Genomic DNA, 22,039 nt, shown 5'->3' on the forward strand with positions numbered 1-22,039 from the left:
TCTCTCTCTCTCTCTCTCTCTCTCTCTCTCTCTCTCTCTCTCTCGTCAGAGTAAGAATTTCAATTAGAATCTTCAGAATTTATTTGTCGTATCAGTGTGTCGCACTATCAAGCTTTGATTTCTTAAAAATCAACCAACTTCCATATTCCATAATAGTACTTTAAAATATTCTGATAAACTTACAATCATATAACAATTTTAATTAACACATATATTCATACAATTTGCTTTAATAGATTTCGTGATTTACATATATCTGATAAAATGTTTGAATGTAAAATCGTTATAAACAAAAATATGAATGTTACGTAAGGAAATAAAAATAATATTCTAATACATTCCATTAAAAAAATAATGAAAGAAATTTCTAGAAAAATTTTTTATCTACGTGTAGAAAATCAATTTACTATACAAATATTCAAAACTTGATTTAAAATAATTATCTAAACGCAATTTGAAGTCTAAACTAATACAACAATGATTAAAAAAGACGCATCTTTTTTATTAAAATGTTTATTAAAATTTATTCTAGAGTTTAATTTCTTAATTTATAAAATCCGTTGTTTACACAACAAGATATGAACATACAAGAGAGATTGAAAAACATAAAGAAAGAGGAGGAACATTTAATAAGCTTTCGCATTCTGAAAGTGATAAACATCAGGTTTTCTCAGTCTCAGATTTCCATTGTGAGTCTAGTAAACCGGAGGGAAGTAGCTTACGTCGTCAGTTATTTCACGGTGTTAGAGCAGTTTTCTCTCGCCCGAGTTCTTTCCTCGGCGGAGTCCTGCCATTTTCAACGGCGAAAATGCAAAATTCACTAGAAGAGCAGCGGCGTCCTGATTAGAGTACTCGACGAAGGAAAAGGAAAATCCAAAAAAGACAGCGGAGGTGGGTGAACGTTAGCGTCGATTCCGTCAAACGAGCGACAGTCTCATTCAGTCAACCCAACGACGGAAATATTTTACTTTCCGGTATCTTATGCGTAGTTCAAAGGCGATTGCAAGAAATAGAAAAATGAAGTAAAAAGAAGCCAGTGAGTCTCTTTGATTCGCATTGGTTGAACCAATGGAGATAACTAATACTCTTCGCACCGTGATTTTCCACAAAATGGCAACAAATTACTGTCGCAAAATGCATATTTATTAGATGATAAAATAAAAAGAAGCAATTCTTATTTATAAAAAGTATCAACTGCAAGAAAATTGCGCCAATTACTTTTACGTAAACTATAACTTATTTATTAATTAAACTTTTAAAATTATTGGAATATTATAATTGCATTATATAATATAAAATAAATGTTTAAATGAAAAATATTATTTTTATATGGATTATCTTTAGAACATAGAAAAAAATATCAATTACTATTTTATTTGAAGTAATTAATAAAAATAATAATTATTATCATAAATTTCATTTATTTACGGCGCCTGAAAAGTAACGTTCTTCCTACATGTACTATTATTGTAAATAATATCATCTCGAATTGGTGATCGAATTGATAAGATGTCCACAGAATTCAGAAAATCTCGACTGAGGTGATATTTTTCAATAAATTATTTACAATGCTTTAAAGATGCTTAATATCAATAATATTAAATTGCTTGTCAATTTAATTTGTGATATTACATACTCCTTTAGTCTAAGACTGTAGGTCTGTTTATTATTTCTGTACTTCTGAACTGGTGCACATGGTGCAATAAATTGAAATGAAACAAACGTATATTTATTTCACTTTAACTTATTGCACCGTGTGCACCAGTTCAGAGAGAGCAGGAATAAAAGACAGACCTTGTGTTTCAAGATCGACAAATAATCAGTGCAGTTTGACCTGGAAATTGTAAAATACAACATATATATATTATTAGACACTAAGGTCCGCTTTGATCGAATATGGCACTTTCCGCCTTCTTCACTTATTTTTGTTGAACATTGTTACTTCAATTAATTTTGCGATAAAAATGCTAAAACATAGTCTAAATAATATTTAACCTTTTATTGTACTTTATAAATATATCAAATTTCTCATCAGTAAAAATTATGTCGATAAGGTGACTTCAGTATACAATACACATATAAGAAATTTTTAATAGTTTTCTATGAAAATAATGCTACATTAAAAGTTGCTCTATCATTTTCATATTTGAAATGTCTCTGAACGAGACGCTCTAATTATTACAGTCAAACGCGAAGACGAATCTATCCAATCTCACTTTGAACTTTTGGACAGTTCGTATTGTCCGTGTCGAAATCGAATTGTCAGGTATTTCGATTCGCATTCCTACGCGGACGTAGACTGCTTCTTCTGGCGTGCTATTTTCTTCTAGCGAAATGAAAGAATTCTTGGTAAGCCATCAGAAGCAAACATTTTGCAAATTCATATAAAATTATCGCTCTCTTAATAACAAAATTTTAATTAGAGAAAAGAGGGAAAAACTACATATTTTTTATTTGTAATTTCAATAAATAAGTAAATAAAATCATTTAAATGTTATTACATATTATATACATATATAAATAAATATATAACATTTATACAATGATTACTTATCAGCATGAATCTTTAATTATCAATAAGATATCACTACTGATTAGTAATTATGTACTTATTATTGGATATTATATTTAGATAAGTACATAAATTGATGCAGCTTCTCTATATAATCATGATTATATTCTAATCGAAAAATTCTCTATAAATAAAATTATTCTGTATACTGAAAGAGAATATATATCTATATATTGTTTATTTCTGAACTTAAAATGATGAAATAGCATTGGTCATTCCGTTCTCAAGCTAATCGACATTATGATGATATAGTGGGCGATATGTTGGTGTTAATGAACCGCGAGGGGCGCAATTGCCATTACCACAGCAATGATTTAACGATCTTCCTCGTGGCCGATAATGGACCGGCTTCTATGCTGCTATAGTCGTCGAACCAGCAGCCGGTGTGGATGGATCAGTTGAATCAGCCGCTATGTTGCTGTTGGAATTCAATTTGTACTGTTTCCTAATCGAGCCTTTGTTCATTAAGCTTTACTGTGCCTCTTTGTCTCGTCAATGCTGGCATCGCCATTAAACTTAAAAAAAGACTTAAAAAAAGCTGTATAAAGCCTTAAATGAAACATTTAACACTCGTTTTAATTTAACTGCATCTTTTTTTAGTTAGATATTATTAAATCACAAATATAAAAAAAGTTTTAATTTGATGAAAAAGTTAAATATTTTGAATTTATCAGTTTAAAATAATAAAATTCTAATTTTAATAAAAATATTATTTGATAGACGTAAAGTTTATTTCCTATCCAGAAAAAAATTTAAGATAATTCATTTTTGCAAATATTTAATATACAGCATTAGACATGTTATTAACTTATAATGAAACTTTTAACAATTAAATTGAATTAGTACATTTTATGTTTCATGTATGAATATATTATACTATGTATATTAATTATTAAGAACAATTATGCAAAAATTAAATATTAAAAATTAAAAATTAAAAATTGTGAAAAGAAAAGAAAATTATCTCTTATGACGTAGTTTTGCACGAAGTGTAAAGACAAATATAATGCGCAATAAGTAAAATAATAGATTATTCTTTTTAGTTAAGTTTTTATATGTTTACATCTTTTTATGTAATTCAAACAAAGGACGCAATATCACAACTTCTTATTTTATCCTAAAACGATTGTCATCTTACTCAATGCACAAGCTATTCCTGATCTAAACAATCGTTGGTAAGGGCCCACTTGATTCTGCTCGTGCGGCATTCAATGACTGAATGCGCACTCTCCTCCAGCAACAATGTATAGCTATACCGCTTCTCTCCCTCTCTCACTTTCTCTGTTCGCCCTTTAAGCGCTATAGACGAGTCAAGAATTCGCCCAGTCAGTGTGATGCACTCCGAATGAACGTTTATTTCTGGGATTGGGTTACCAGTCATTCAACGAAACCACGTACATCCACGCGATTGAAAGCCGATTGCACTCTTTTTCCCATCTTTCGTATCTCGCCGATTAGCTATTTACTTCCGTTTCCTCTTTCGCAAGGTTTCTTCGTGCTCGTTTAGCAATCGTTCGTAATGCCGACCGCATCTCTTTTCGTTTCCGCTGCCTTTTCTCATCTACTACAGTGGAAAGCATGTCGGATGGTGAATGGATTGCATTCTCGAGCATTCGTCTCTGACACGATGATGAGCGTTCCACTTGTCGGGGCTGATACGTGATAACGCTTAAGCTTGCAAGTTCCGACTAATCAACTCAATCACGCGGTGTACGCTGGCTGTTTAACTTCTTTTAAAATCTAGAATTTCTGCAATTCATTATGCAACAATTAATGTATCATAAATAGAAAAAAAAAGATTAATTCTTTAACTAAAAATTAAAAAATTAATTTTTCTTGTTGCACAGAGAAATGTATACTTAATTATTAGAGTTAATTATTAGACATGTTAATTATTAGAGTTTAATATTTCTATGTTTCATTATGCATTAAATCGATTGTCTTCTATTACCAGCACTTTTTGCAACTGTTAGATGATCTAAATTATTACAAGCGATCCAAATTAAAATAGGTTATCATCTCTGAATCAAGATCTAAGAAATTCAGTATCTTATCAGAATCACTTACGCAGATTCTCTGTGAAATTATCTTGACAGGATCACTCTTCAACGAAATTCATTCGCAGTATATTGCGAGCATTATTTCTGGAGTAGCGGGCGCACGGAATGATGCGCTTTATTGAAGGTATGGACCGAAGACGGAGGAAGGGCGATCGTCAAGAAATGTAGACGCAATATCGTACACGGCGAAGCGCGGATGTGGAATATGGTACCGTCGAATAAAGCGGTTGTATTACCTCGGAAGTGAATAACTCCGTTGCATCTAGCACGTCAGACGTAATCTCATTTCATGTTCGAGAAGAGAACGAACGTAATCGAGAGGGAGGAAGAGGGAAGCAAGCACGTTTGGGAATTATCCGTTGTTCGCGGCGGACTAAGCTGCTTGTTGCCGTGAGTTTCACCGTTCGTAATCGACGTCTCGCCTTCACAGTTCGCCATCATTACGCTATTCTGGAGGCAATTTTAATGTCGACGGTGACATTTGAAATACGTCGGTGAACTGAGCCGAGATGGCATACTTTGAACGCGACGCGCACCCGAGAATGCATTATTTACGAATGCATTAAGGAGAGTTATATTATAAAAGAATTAAGAGCGCCGATTTCTCGCTCACCTCTCTCTTCTAATGCATTTCGAAAACTTTGCTGTCAAGTAGGAGATGATGTACGGAGAAAAGAACCATTGCTGAAAATGCAAAGAGCATTTATCGCAAATAGGATTCGAAGAACGGATAAAAGAATATTTCTTGAGTATCATTGTCTTCGACAGAAATTCATGCTTATGTTGCAGACATAAGCATTTAATTCATGTTTTGATTTATATAATATGATTTTTTTATCTCGCTCAATTATTTTCTACATTTCTACAATTAGTGTACAATCTACAGTCACTTATATCAACTTACATTAAATATTTAATTTATATATACAAATAAAAATCGATATTTTAAAGTGAATTCAATTATTTAAAATTATATTATTTAAAATTATATTATATAAAAATTATATTATATAAAATTGTTGATTTTGCAACGCAATCATAAACTGAAATAATAATTTCATAAATCAAATTGAACGTCAATTTAGATGATGCTAATAGTAACTTAATACCTGTAAAAAAATAACTTATTGCGAAAAATATTATCTCAAGCGGGATTCTTTTAAATTGCATACAAGTCATCCTAATTCAATCATGATATCACCGCGGCATGTGATAATATTATTCGCAATAATTACAGAGTGGCTACTAAATATTCTAAAAAATTTTAAGGCGGATTTTTCAAAAAATTTAAGATGAAAACTTCATATAACCATATGTCCGAAATGGCTTAATTTCAAAAATACAGTATCAAAAATAAAGTATCAAAAAATACAAAGTTAAAGAAAAAATTTTTTGTTTTTTCCAAAAATTAAAAAAATTCGAATTATTTTGATTAAATTATTTTATATAATTAATTTTAAACATATACAAGTTTCATCAAAATAATTTGAGTGGTTTTCGAAATTTTAGGAAAAAATTTTGAACTTTCATACTCTTTGAATCTAATAATAAGCAGTTCAGACATTATATAAAGTTTTCATCTTGAATTTATTTGAGGAATATAAAATCATATAAAATCTTTTAGTAACTATCCTATACAAGAAAAAATAGAAGGACAACAAACAATTTGAGAGAGATTTGTCAAATTATTATTTCAATTTGTAATTTGCGTTAGAAATCCGACAACAATCGATGCGCAGTTTAAAGAACTGAAAAGATGTTCGTAAAATGTAATATATAAAAATGTTATTAAATACTAAAATTTAGCCGTGACTGTTTATAGGCTTTTTCCTTAATTGTTTGATTTAATGATTAATTAATTTATTGGTTGATCGAAACTGCCGTCAAAAATATTTTTGATATTAATTTTTTCAATGAGGATTATTATACAGCGGAAGTAGTAGTTTTATTCATTGTTACTGAGCACGATAAGCTGCAGTGAAATTCGAGCAACGAAATTTCAGCGGAACAACATTGCGCAGCGAACAAAAAGCCCGATGTGGCAATCGCCCTAGATTTTGTGTGCGTAGATGGTAAGCGAAATTTAATAGAAATTCGTTTGAAGCACCACTGAGTATAATTAACTAATACTGACAATGCAAGAGAAAATTCACGTTAGTATCTAGATAATTTTATTTCTGATATATGTATTCCCTTTTCATTGTTACATTACAAATAATACTAGAATTCTCACAAATATAATATAACACATTCAAATATTAGCAACGGTGTTGAGACTGCTACGTTACTCTACACATATATTCAATGTGATAATAATATGGCATAAAATTAAAATTTATTTTTAAATAAAAAATTATGTAATAATTACGCATATCATGTTTTTTTTATGGTTACATATTTTTTATTCCAAAAATAACTTTTTATAAATAATGTAGTTAACATTATATTTCGTAAAAATTTTGTGTTTTTCACTGGCGGTATACGTATACGTATAATATTGTGTAGAAATGTTGAAATACAAAATAATGGTCGAAAAAAACCAGAAATTTTATTTTTCTCTTGTTAGATTTAAACTTTTAAAATAATTGTTGCTTTTCAGATTTGTAATTATAAATAAAAAATGATAATCGACAGTCACTAATTTTAACACGTTATTTCTGGAAAGCTAATGAAACTTAAACTTTTGGTGCGCAGAAAATACGATAAGAATTATATGAGAGATATTAAAGAAAATTTTAATTTCTTCTATTTGAATTTAATGTGCTAATTAATCTTTCGATTCATAAATCACAACTACCTATTTTTATTCAGTTTATTTTGAAAAATGCTATATATGTTCTTTGTTTTTCACATTATATATAATATGGAAAATACGGACAAAATTTTAAATATTGAACAATAGAATGCTAAATTCCTATATTATGAATGTAATTATGCAAAAATGTTTACTTTTATTATGTCTACATATTACAAAATTTAAATTAAATTTTTTTTTAAATACATGGTAAATAATCACTTAATTTCTGATACACAACATTAATTAAAAACTTATTTTTTAAAGATTAATTTAAAGCTTAGTCTTTTGCGTACAAAAACTGTTTTTTATATATTAGGTGTAGTAAAAAGAAATCCATTATTTTTCCATTCAATTTCATGTAAAAATAGGATTTCTTTTTACTACACCTAATAATTATTGTGTTTTAATGGTAATGTCTAATAAAAATATTACGAAATAATTGAAATAAAATCCATAAAAAATAATTGAGATCAATAAAAATTAAAATTTAGTATATGTTCTATATCAGTAGCACAAGTATTAATATAGCATGGCAGTAAGAAATAGGTAAAGATATCATGAAATGTTATTGGAAGATGATATATCCGAAGAAAATAATAGAAAATTGAAATATACTATAATAAAATAACTGAGAATGTGATGTAGATCTAGTAATGTAGTTATAGATCTAGTGATATAAATCATTTTATTAATTTAACAATCAATATTCAGAAGAGAAATAATCAAATTTTTTTTCCTCTGGTACTTGTAATTAACAAATTATAATCGCATAATGAAACGAATTGAAGAGGCGTTAATTGATTATACATTTATCGTCTAAAAAAGCATTAAAAAATCATCAATAAGGTTAGAATATAATGTAAAATTGAAATTGGAACAGTTTCTCACACTCGGGATTAACGCCAATTATATATTCTATATTCTATATATGTAAATTTTGCCATCAACTATTATAATGTTATGGTTATGGCGCGCGCGCGTGTATGTTTGTGTGTGTGTGTGTGTGTGTGTGTGTGTGTGTGTGTGAAAATTTTTACTATGTAAAAGAAAAGTAAATGGAAAAAGAAAAACTAAGGAAAAGAAAAAATTATGGAAAAAAAAATCTTATAATGGAAGAATAACAATCTGTTTATAACAAAAAAATCTCTCTTTTTAAAAACTATAGGGCACATTTAGGTTTCCCTTTTACCCCTTGTTATTTAAAATGCGATATTTTCATAAATACATTAAGTGCCTTACAGCGTCTGAATGTAATCCTACATTGGAATGAATTGGGATTTATTCTACAATGAGAGCGAGAGAAACTTTATATAGATAGAAAACATCTTGAGAAGAAAAGGAGCAAAAGAAAGATTTTCGTGCACTGTTCGGTCTAGCAAGCTAGAAAAATCATACGAACTTGGAACACAGACGAATGTTCTTCCTTTTGAGATTTTATTACAAGGAGTATGTCCGCAAGCGGTTCGTTAGTCGCGTTACCACAGGTAACTATTACTTTACATAGATCTTACGCGCGTAAGAACTCAATGAGAGAACAAGGCTCTTTACGCGCGTAAGAACTCAATGTGAAAGCATAGCTCGTTTAAAAACTTTTGATTAAATGTCCTCGTATAAAAATTATAAACTGAATCATATAATTATAAATTATGAATAATTATAAGTTAAAATTGTACATAATAAATTAAAAAATTTGAAATATGAATATTTGAGACACAATAATTATTGTATTAGAAAGATATTATTATACGCATTATTTGATCTAGATGGCTCAATTATACGAATGTATAGATACGGATATTTTTTCTGTGAGATCTTATTATAAGGAATACGTTCGCAAATAGTGTGTTAATTGCGCTATTACGAATAACTTACTTTACATAGAACTTATTTATCATATTATAAGAACTTAATAATAGAGCAAAAGGTTCCTTATACGGGTATGAATCCAATTCAGAAGTGTGGAACGTTTAAAAACTTTTGATTGGATGTATACATAAAAAAAGTATAAAGCGCGAATGAGCGGATATAACAAATTAAAAACTTGAAATATAAATGTTTTAGACGCAGTAAAAACTAGAAAGATTTTGTCGTGTGCGCTATTCATTCAAGCTATTTAGAAAAATCATACAAGCTGAGTAGATGTTCCTTCTTTTGATCTTATTATTCAGGAGTATACATTTGCAAGCATTTTATTAGTCATGCTATGAATAACTATTATACTTTACGTAGGTACGATCTTACACATATAAAAAGTCAGTAATAAGTGTGCAGTATTCTTTACACATATATAAGAATCTAATGCAAAAGTGTCGGAACATTTTAAAATATTTTATTATGCAAAAAAAAATTATAGATAAACCGAATAATCAATGTATAACATATAAAATTTGAATTAAACGTAGTAAAAACTATATTATAATGTTATATTTCATTTTTTCTAATTATTTCTAAGTTCCTATGAATTTATTATTAGATATTTCATAAGTTGTCGAATTTTATAAAAATATGAAAACTAGAAACAGGTTTTTACGAAAGAGATTTTAGTGAGACATAAAATAATTGATTAGCCAAAGAAGTTGTACTTTATATAAAGATATTTTATATTATAAAATTCAGTTTTCGGGACGTAATATTCTAGCAATGAAATTCTTCTCGCGAAGCAATGTAAAATAAATTATGTTAGTCACACAGAGAATCGAGCGACGTGCGAATGCATCTTGAATTGCGCTTAATCCGAATAAATCAAGGACGCCGCGAATCACTTCTCAGAATTCGGCATAAAAATCCATCTGAAAAATGCAACACGGAGAACTTGTTCCGTGCTATACCCGGAGAAAGAATGCATCTGCGAACTCGCAGACTGACGCGCCGCGTTCATTATGGAAAGCAGCACAGCATCGACCGTGGGATATGGCGGTGAGATAAAAGCATATGCACTCACGCCTTATGTACCATCTGCGCGCGCAAGCAGGATGCCCCAAATTCACGGCTGTTCCTAACGAGATGGATTCTTTGAAAAATTTCAGGTTGGGAGTTTCATCGAAACAAAACCATCTGATTATTATTAGTCGAATCCCTTTTTAATTTTCGATACCAAGAAATTTGCTAATCTCTTAAAAGCTATAATTAACAACATATTAGGATAATTTCATCCGCATTACATAAAACACTAATCTATTCAGATTTTTTTAATTGTCGATAAAAAAATATTCTTATAATTAATGCACACTAATCAAAACATTGTCAAATTAAAATATTTAACATCATTTGTAATAATTTTTTTTCCTTATACATTTATATTCTTAAAATTTATTCACGAAAATTCTTGAGAACACTATATATTACCTGCGATTTTAATATCTGTAGTAAAGTACAATTTATTCTAAATTAGGTAAAAGAGAATGCATAAGAGAGAAGACACGGATCAACCTGCATTACGGTCACTGTCGTGTAAAGCGTAACGTACTCGACCGCAGACGTGCTTGAAATGGCAATGTAACGAGCGTAATAAATCTCATGTCACGTGCGAACTCCGATACTATGATAAGAGCCACCGCGGCGACGCGTAAGGCGACTTAAATATTTCACCGCTGAAATATTTCCGCCCAATTTGCATCGGCCACGAGGTCCGCGCGCTCTTACATGTCTGCGTCGCACTTTGTGAATACGTAATTTCGGCGACACGATGCCTTTCTCACAAAGTACCTCTTGATAATTTCCCAAAACTCTTGCTGTAGTATATCTCTATGCGAATCGATTCCTCGCAATGAAAAATGATGTGGAACAAAAAGAATTTTGAAAAATTGACAGGATTAATTGATACAACAACTAGAAAATTGATTCAGTTGGATGTGAGTGAAAAATTACTTTTTTTGAAGGCTATCACTCTCTTTTTATTATTTCACAAATGAATCTATAACTGTCGTTATAAATGCAAAATTACTTTTATAAAAACTGTACGATTCAAGTATAAATACTGTAAATAAGTACAGATACATAATAAATATTTATATTACATTATAATGTATAAATCAATACTAAAATAATGATAATTAAATGATTAATACATAATTAAATAATGTATGTATGTATTTATATCAAAGAGATAATTTATTAATATGCTGTGGTTTTCAATATATGATCGTAAACTAACTTGATTTACCACATTATGCGTTTCACTATTTTGATGAAATAAAAACATCTTAAATAAATTCCTTAAACAGATATTTTTATCGACTTCAATAAGTGTCTCATTTTTTATATTAAAATTTTGAGCTACTTTAAGTTTTTAGAAATCAGTATATAAATAGTTTTGCTCCTTTTTTTATTCATTTCTGTAAAATATATCATTTTGCATTTAATAACGACATTAATAATAATAGAACAACGTCCTTAAATAATATTAAACAAGTTTTAAGAATGCTTAAAAGAAAAAAGATAATAAATAGATTATAACAAGAAACCGATTATCAAAATTGTCGAACAAATTAATTCTATTTTTCTTTTATTTTTTTAGATAAAATATTATATAATGTTCATATCAATTATTATAAAATGAAAGAAAAAAATTAATACGTAATAATACTTTTTATATCGTCATATTATTAATACAATAGTATAATACATAATACTTCTAGCATTGATTCATAAAAAATGTGTGTCACTGCATTTTGCGCTGAGCTTGCAGATATTAATTTGAACAAATGCATTACTCAATAAAAATGTCGAAATATATCTTCTGAAGATCCAGCTATTTTCGAACCGATTGCGACAGCAGATTCAATCGCAGTCGTCGATTATCGTCGGAAGCTGTGAAATTATCGGGCACGCAAACCTCGCTACGAAACGTTCAGATATTTTACAAGCATCGCAGACTGTAATTTATGTCGTGCCCTACACCGGATGTAATTTAAACATCGATCCGACCGCGATACATTACCGCGCACAAAATACACAACGAACGAGATTTTGGCGTTTGCAGTAGCGGCGAGCGTAGTGCGTTATTCATAGGTACCGGTTGGGGTTGGTTCGGCACGTGCGAATACACGACGGACACGTCGAGCATAGTTGTCGCGATCGAAGTCACGAAGTCCTGCGATTATGGGAGATGCATGGGTATACAACATCGGCTAGTATTCCGCGCGAACACCGACCGATTTATTCCCTTTCCTGGAAACTAGGCGGAGAATAGAGAGGGTACAGAAATTGGAAATTGGATGGAAATTGCGTAAATTGCATCGGTCTTATTAAACAGATAATAATTTCACATTACGCAGAGAATATTTAAAAAATATTGTTTTGCCCAATCAGTATCTCCAACTTCATTACGAAGTATTGTCAATTTGTAATAAAATCTGTAAAATACAGAGAACTAGGTTTTATAAAGCTATCATTTCATTTCCGATGTCTATCTATAAACAAATAAATTTTCAATTATGACTGTTTTAATTATATTTTCACATATCATAATTTATTTTTAATGTATAAATTTGAATAAAATAATTACGCTGTTATCACAGTTGTTTTTCTAAAATATTAATTTAATTTTAATATATACACATATTTTATTAAATACAGGTTGTATAGAGATTTTAATTTTTAAAATTTGATAAATTTACAAAATATATGAGGAAAGAATATAATAACGAATGTGTCCATTTGACATACATCTACCAAACTTGCAGACTTGCTTTTAGAAAGTCAATCTACATCAAGCTATGTTTGTCATTACATATCATATTACAGCGCGAGTTTAAACAAACGTTGTTTGCTCAACCTAATTTAACTTGTGCCTCGATATTACGCGATTTTTGCGAATCGCGAAAAGGAAATATCGTTTCTGAAATATATGTATAATATATATTGAAATTAGTGTATCCTGTAAATACGTCATTTCTAATCCATTTTTCTATTTCATCAAGTATGTAAATAGATTCATCAAAATCTTTATTTCATTATTTTTTATAAAACAATTACAGAAGAAGTGCATTCCCACATCACTGATTTGTTAAAAAATTAAGAGTGTAACTTGATAAATTTAGTAAATTCCGATTCGGCAAAAACTTACAGTATATAATCACCATATTATTAATGAATGCATCTTGGCAATTCGCCAGCAACCATTGTCCGTGACAGTACGAGACTGTTAGCAAATGGACAAGTAACTGGGTCGATAATCGTACTATCTCTGTTAACAGGTAAAAAAATGATCAAAAATGATACACAATGGTATCGTTGAAAAATCTACATTTTATTTTTTTATATGAATACGTATTGCGTAAAATAACAAGCAATAGTATAAATAAAAACTGTGGAGCGATCTGACGTTCTAAATTGTAAGTTACTATACCTGCAAAATCGCAATTTCGCACGCAGCATAGCACTTGTAATAAATTTCATGGACGAGTTGATTTTGGGAAGTGGAATAAGATAAGTTTGGAATATCTTCCTTACTAAAGTAGGTACATTGCATTAATTTCTACTTGCATCCTACTTAACTGTGTTTCCAAGTTACAACACTTTGAGAATAATCGGCTCATATTAATTCGATTTTAACGTCGCTAAATATTCTACATAAACATTATAAAAACATAAATAAGACAACAAAAAGTTAAATCATATATACAATAGAATATAAAGTCTAGAATGCATAAGTATAGAAAATTACACAAACTTCGTATAAATGTCCGTTATTTATATTTAGAAATCCTTCATATAAAAAGATATTTTGAATATCTGAAAATTTAGTTTTTTATTTTGGGTTATTTTCATATGACACTTTGAGATGTATAATATACATTAAATACATATAAATATTAATTCTGGAATGTCATAGTATCCGTTTTATAACGGCTACAACTGGATATGGCACATCTAAATCAGTTTTATCTTTTCATACGAAAAAAACGGTTTTGCTGAAATATCTAAAAATTTAGCTAGATACATATCTAAAAATAATTTTATTAGACCATCAAAATAATTATGTAGAACGCTTAAGCATTGCTGACAATGCTGCAAAAAATTTTAATATTCTAAAAACCAATTTAAGCGTCCTACATAATTACTTTAATGATTCAAACAAAATTATTTTTAGATCTGTATCTAGCTAAATTTTTAGATACTTCAGCAAAATCGTTCATTCCCTATAACTTCTGTAAAAAATTAATATTTATTGCATATTTTTTATTTAACGCAGCAAACGTTCAATAATACAATTATAGTAAAAACAAATTTAATATTAATTATTAATGAAAAGAGTTATAAATAATAAAAATAGATTTTGTGATTTTAAAACAATCAGGTATACTAAATCCAGAAAAGCTTTATAAGGATGTATAGTTGTAAAATAATAATATGCAGAGTGTTTCAAGATTCATGATAAACATCAAAGGAAAGATAACAGATCTGAAAAAGACTTTTGTTAAGGAGCATACTTATACAATCGATTACGTAGCAGCATAGACGTTGCAGTGTAACTAGTTTCCATGATAAAAAAAACATGTCTGTTTTTTTATCATTTTGCAAAAACAGTATTGTCAGACACATACAATCAGATATGTAATTCTTTAAAAATGCAACAGAAAATGCAAATTTTTTAACAAAAGTTGATTCTTTTAATGAGATCTATCATGTTCCGAAGTTTATTTTATGAATGAAAAATTGTATACATATATATTTTTTAAAATAAGAAAAATTATGATTTAACCTGCCAATTTATATTCTTTTAATAAGAAATTTAGTAGAAACATTATTTTTATTTTATAAAAGATAAGGAATAAAGCAAAATTTTCTGTTAAAATATTTTCTAAGAAATTAAAAAAAGAGAATATGAATGGCAAGATGTTCATAATTTAAAATAAATTTCGTAATAAAAAAGTTTAAGAAATTAAAGAATTCAACTAACAAAATTCACGAAATGACTTTATCTGTGTTGCCAAAATAAAAATTAAGGCGGCAGTCTAGAATATGTAATAACGTATTGTATAACGTATTGTAATTCTAACGGCTTAAAATTATTTTGAGTATTATGCAGCTAAATATTTGATTGTATTATAAAAAATGCGGCGAAGGAAATCTTCAAAAAGACCAGTAATATAAAGTCTTGAAATTCACAAAAAAGGACGAAATAAAATGGGATACAGATGATAGTATGCGAGACTACAATGGAGGTTTCTTGTTAAAAAATATGCATTCACTCTTTCATGGCGAATTTAGATTATCGGAAAAAACGCGGCTGCGAAGTGAATTCTCGCGAAAGTATCTCCAGCCAGTCTTTGATTCGTTCATTGAAGGCCGTCGCGACTGTGTGATACTTGTTTTCCCAGTTAAAAGCTTGAACTATAGATGAGCTACTCGCTGCAAAACTAGTCTCTTACGAGCTACTCTCATAAGAGCTATTCCGTCGCATCATAATACAATCAAGTCGCATCATATATTGTAGAAAGTGCGCAGCAGAAAATGCTTATTTTAAATCGGAAATATAGTTATGCTTTATGAACTTTAATCAAGTACAATATAATATACGATAAAAATTTTTTCTTAAAAAATACATTAAAATCATTAAAATATTTTATAAATAAATTGTATTGTTAAAGGCACTTAAATAAGATTTCTCTAGTTGGATGATAGGATCACTAACAGTTGTTTTTAACAAGTCAATATTAATTGAATTACAAATTTGGCATTCAGAATAATGATTGAAGAAAGGTTGATAGAGAACTTACGATAATATGTGAAAGTGATTTTAGATCATCATTGGGGCAAATAACTGTGCTTTTGAGAATATAATATGATCTCTAACGAACAATTTACTCTGACAATTTACAGTTTTTTTCTACAAAAAAACAATTTACAGTTTTTTTCTACAAAAAAAACGGTAGAAAATGTAATGGTGAATAACTATAGTACTTTACGATATTCTATGTCCGCGATAATAAGTAATGTCTATGAAGTTTGCGTCTGACTCAGTTGTAATTTACAAACAATTCATCAGCGATGTCATCGGCAACATATTGTCAACACTCAAATATTGTCAGAATTCAAAATTCTAACGGAATTCAAAACGCAAAACATGAATGTCCGTTCACGAATTTTTTGCAGCGTCCCGTTGTATTTCGTTCTAGTATGCAATTTATTACTAACTGTGAATCACAACACACACAATTTCCACATTTACAAATCTACATTTTTTTTCATGCTGCCGCTTCGTCAATGCACACTATCGACACTTTACGCATTTAATAAACATTGATGGTTGTATAAAAATTTTTGGCACAACAATGTTAATTATTCTTCTTAATTTTATAATGTATAGAAACACACTTAAATTTTTAGGTTTAAAAATTTAATAGTATTCCGACTTTTAATCTCTTTTGTAAAATTTTGTTTTATATTTTAAGCTTCCTCTTATGTTATGACAACAAATATTGAATATTTGATCAGCACGAACGCAATAAATTCTAGCACGAATGCAATAAACTCTTTTTTAAATAATTTATACAATGACAATAATCACATAATAATTAATTTGCACGATAATTAATTTAGTAATGTATATCGCGATAAAATTACTTTTTGTATAATCTTTCCATTTGTTTATGTATCTAACCACTTAAGTAGTATTATTATATCAAGAAATAAAGAAATTTATATTAATGGTTTATATCTATATGTACTGCACGAGATAAAAATCACAAGTAATTGCTAACGTTCAAGTTCCACACTCCAAAATTTTTTTAAATTTTCATTTCAACACGCAATAGCATAATATACAATTACATTATATGTATACGTTCCTATATAACTTGAGATATTTTACATTTTACATAAATGATACTGATTACATTATACATGTTATACTCTTTAATGAAAGATTAATTCGTTACACTTGTTGCCTTCATGTGAATGCATATTATCATCTTATCAATCTACCTAGAGAAACCAAGAGTTAAATTACATCGTATAGAAAAGACGTGTAAAAGCGTTAAGGCAGCTGTTAACCCGATTGTAATAATAATAACATAGCTTGTGATTGATTACCTATGTTCCAGGCGTACGTCGATCTGGTGAAGGCCTGGGGCTGGAAGAGTTTTACCATTATCTACGAGAACAACGAGGGGCTTGTGCGATTGCAGGAACTTCTGAAAGCGCACGGACCTAGCGAATTTCCCATTACGGTTAGACAACTGAGCGAAGGATCGGAGTATCGGTGAGTCTTAGTTCCACTCTTATTCTTTCACGTTTTCTTTCCAAGGTTGCAAGATGGCAAAAAATTAAGCTTCCATGGTCCCAATATTGATATTCCACAATATTTCTCGTTCGTTACACGACGACTTACTGACTTGTGTTTTACTTAATATAATCTGTGATGCTCTCAAAGAAATTTAATTTGCCAATTTCGCGGGCATATTATTATTTTGTTTTTTTTTATTGTACTTTCAAAAGATAGATTCACGTTGAAACGGAAGCAACGATATTACAAATAAAAATTCCACGTTTTAAGCTGGCTCTCGTCTTGCTAGGAGGATTTATTTTGAGTTGAAGTCAGAAGCGATTTATAGTACATGAATCGGAATCCGCAAATATCCGGGATTCTTTTGCTTCATCAAAATTTATGTATCAAATTTAAAGAAACGGAATACATTTGTAAACCACAAGTTTCTCAAGAAGCAAAAATTATTATATATTTATAAGATGTTTAACATTATAATGAAAAAAGAAGATATATCAAAAAGCTCATTAATCTTAGTAAGGTTATTCTATTCCAACATGAATATTTTTTAAAGAAATTTAGAGTCACGTTTTTCTTAATTGTTTTCAATTTATTCCGTACAACAGAAATGGTCCCGATCGATCATTCTCGTTTGCAACAGCGCGTAGACTTCTATCGGAGTCGAGAGACAGTCTCAGAAGAACTTCTCACACTCGATATTATCACCACATTAACGACGAGTCCAAACATCAATCAATGTAGCACGTGGTGTATCGTATGTATACGCACCGAGAATGGCCTATTAAGATTGAAACATGTTGGCGTGTACCGCTTACTGCGGTGATCTTAGGCGAAGTCGCGACGTGGATGTGTTGGTATCGATCGGCAAACTGCACCGCCGTTAGGAAACTGTGTCAACTATGGGATACATCCGATGGGTGAATCTTCTCTCTTGCGTCCTATTTTCCGCTGATAACCCGATTGCTTCGCTTATCCTTCCGGCGATGAGAGTGCCGAAACTGTCCCAAGAAGTATCTCGCGATTACGGTGCTCTTCGCTAAACCTTTAATTAAAATTCTGTTAAAGTACAATTAGAATAAAGTAAGAAGTAAGATTTATATTCTTATCTGCATTTACAGAGTTTAATTAGTGAAAATGTACAGATTTGAACCACTTATGATTGAAAAACTATTATAACAGTCTTCAAAAAGGAAAATCCAGCATAATTAAATCCAGCATAATTTGTACATATAGATGAAAAAATTGTAAAAAATTTTGAAAAATTCTTTTACAAAATATATTTTAACAATGGTAGCTAAAAATGAAATAAAACATCATTTTTGCTACTCTTCTTTCAAGAGTATTTACATACATATTTAAAGTATTATTTTCAACTTGACATATGAAAGGGTTGACGAAATATATTTATGCTTGTCCTCTGCATCGCGCTATATTATTCGTTTTGCGGAAAAAGTTTCTCGTAAATTGCATTATTCATAGAAACGATCTGCGACGGTGACTTATTGCTGCCGCCCTACGGCTAGAAGGGTGAAACGATAGGGATTTGAATAAATTCGGTTAGATTTGCCTCTGGACGTGCAACGTATCCTATCTTAAAATTCATCGCTTGCGCTACATTCTCCTTGTTTCAACAAAGCGACCAATTTACAAAACTTCTGCTGGATCGCATGCGGTGCAATGTGTGTCGCACGAGTGGTGTGTAGGTAGATTAAGTACTTTTTCTTCTCAGTAAAATAAAACAATTTCGGAATTTCTGGAAAATATATAATAGGAAAAAAGGATTCATAATTTGTTAAAAATTTTATTTTGCTTTGAAACGTTATAGATACCTTAAAGATCTTAAAATATTCATAAAATGTTATGGTAATTTTCCAGACATGCATATTAAATATTTCTATCGATATAATATTATGAACAATAAGTGTCAAAAGAATAACCAAAAATGATTTTAATAATACAATACTTCAACTTCAATACTCTTGTTGACGCGCTTGGAGAACTCGACATCGCGTCTTCTCTCAAGATGTTGAAAGATTAACTTCGATGCGCCCTACAGCCGACACCGTACAGTTATTCCCCGACGTGAACGAAGGAAATGAACGATATTCGCAGAGCGTAACGTGGCCGCGAGGCGGAAATGAAATCGTATCTTATCTTGGTTCCACTCCCTACAACCACTCACCGAGATTCGTAAAGTGAATAATTCCCCAACCATTTATTTCGGCGTTCCGCTTTAGTGCGAGCGCTATGGATAAAAGGAGAGTGAATGAAACCCGCAGAAACAAGAATCACCGGTGGCGAAAACTATCTCGTATTTTTCGAACCGTGCAGACGCAAAGAAAAGAAGAAGCGTCGTTAAAGTTCGAAACTAAACTTTCTCCGAGACTGAAAGATTCGTAAAAATCGATTAAAATTATTCCCAAGATTTATGCAGATGAAAAGAAGTTTAGCAAGAGAAAATCGCAATATATTATACATGTAACTATGCATATAGTGCTTTGATAAGATAATGCTGAAATTGTAATTCTCAGTGAATTCGAGTATGAATACTCGGTAAGTCCAATACATGGATAAGTTTTCAAAGCGGCGAGGAGATAAGAACGCGTGACTGTACTTGAACACGTAGTTGATAATGTAGTCATAGTGATTTCTGGATCTCGTATGAGCGGGAGAGATTATCTCTGAAGCTGTGACTTTCGAAGCGGATGGACACCTGGAAGTGCTTAGCTTTCCTAGAGTTTCTAACGGTAAGAGAAACGGCTCCTGAATGGGATCGACAAGATCACGCTTTATCGTGGAGAACACTTCGACAGCTAAGAGAAAAAGGAACTGACATGGAAAATCGAGAGGAGAAGAGTTTTACTGGCAATACTGTTTCGCGGTTAAATAGCTTTTCTGCGCAACCCTGCATTTCGTAGTACCCATGCTGACAGTGATATAAAACTTTATCTCTGCGAGTGTAGTCGAGCGCGAGATGACCGTTTCAAAATCATTTTTAACACGTTCGGGATAACATTGCACATTGATTTTCGCGAATGGCACTTTCCTATGCAACAAGTACATAGTGGAAAACATAAAGTGGCTCGAAAATCATTTGGACAGCAAGTCCACTTGTGATACAATTGTCAAAATAAATAAAAACTTAATTTGAATAATGTACAATGTTTCGCATTATTTAGCATTGATGCGAAATTCGTGTTATTTTACAGAAAAGTGAAACATTTGATCGAAAAATTGATTCCAATTAAAAGAATATGAAAAAATACCAAAATTTAAATATCACGATATTTAGTTATTATAGAATTGTTTATCAAGTAATAAATAGAAATATAATATTTTTTTATTATAAATGATAATTAAGAAAATTATAACTTATAAATTATATAGAGTGAATAAGTCATTCATGCCTGCGTCTTATGTGATAAATTGAGAATCGATTTCTTACAAATTTAATTATTGTTTATTCGCATCACCCCTTGAAAAATATGGAAAATTGTCTGTCTCTTAACTCAAACTCGTAACTTTTTTATTAATTATCTTGTATAGATTTCTTTAGTTATTTACTTTTTATTCTTACAATAAACTACCAACGTTATTTATTGCAAACTGCCCCGAAATTATATAATTCTACAATAGATGAACACGATAATTGGTCATCTATATGAATTTCTGATTGATTCTCTTTATTTTCCTGTAATATAAAAATACAAATTCGCAAAAGAACTAATATTTGTATACAATTTCTTAATACGCACATTTTAGAAGTACTCATTGCACATTTTATTATATCACAATTTTCTATATCATGAAAGAATTAAATGAATTAATATCCTGAATTAGTGTACTGAAGCTAAATAAATTAAAATCACGAATATTTCGCAGATGAGTGATTTCTGATACCACATGACAAATCACTCAAGTGTTACTATCCGCGTGTATACGATTTTATACATATAAACTAATGTCGCTAAGCGTAAACATTGTGTTTACGCTTAGCGACATTTAATCTTTCGCGAATTCGAGAAACCGCGAGAATATGTCGAGCAGTAACTCAAACGATTTATCTATATATCGAAAGGTTCTAAGACTTCGTACCAAGCAAACTGCAAAAGGCTGACGGACATCGTCGTTAAATCACTCGCTTAATGGAGAGAAAATGGAAGGAAGCACGTATGCGAGAGAGAGAGAGAGAGAGAGAGAGAGAGAGAGTGTGTGTGTGTGTGTGTGTGTGTGTGTGTGTGTGTGTGTGTGTGTGTGTGTGTGTGTGTGTGTGTGTGTGTGTGTGTGTAGTAGTACGTACGACTATAAGTAGTAGTAGTACGTTACGTACGTACGTCGTAGGTTACGGTTACGGTTACGGTTACGGTTACGTACGTACG

General features: G+C 30.4%; 1 protein-coding gene across 1 annotated transcript in view; it reads left to right on the forward strand.

The window, feature by feature from the left end:
* The window catches only part of LOC105620631 (glutamate receptor ionotropic, kainate 2), a 147,708-nt gene that overhangs the window by 55,192 nt on the left and 70,477 nt on the right, over positions 1–22,039 (forward strand). Inside the window, exon 4 of the mRNA XM_012202121.1 lies at positions 17,479–17,636. Coding sequence (XP_012057511.1) covers positions 17,479–17,636 — 158 coding nt within the window. The remainder of the gene's footprint in view (positions 1–17,478; positions 17,637–22,039) is intronic.

This window comes from Atta cephalotes (genome assembly GCF_000143395.1).
Source record: "Atta cephalotes unplaced genomic scaffold scaffold00028, whole genome shotgun sequence".
Taxonomy (NCBI): domain Eukaryota; kingdom Metazoa; phylum Arthropoda; class Insecta; order Hymenoptera; family Formicidae; genus Atta; species Atta cephalotes.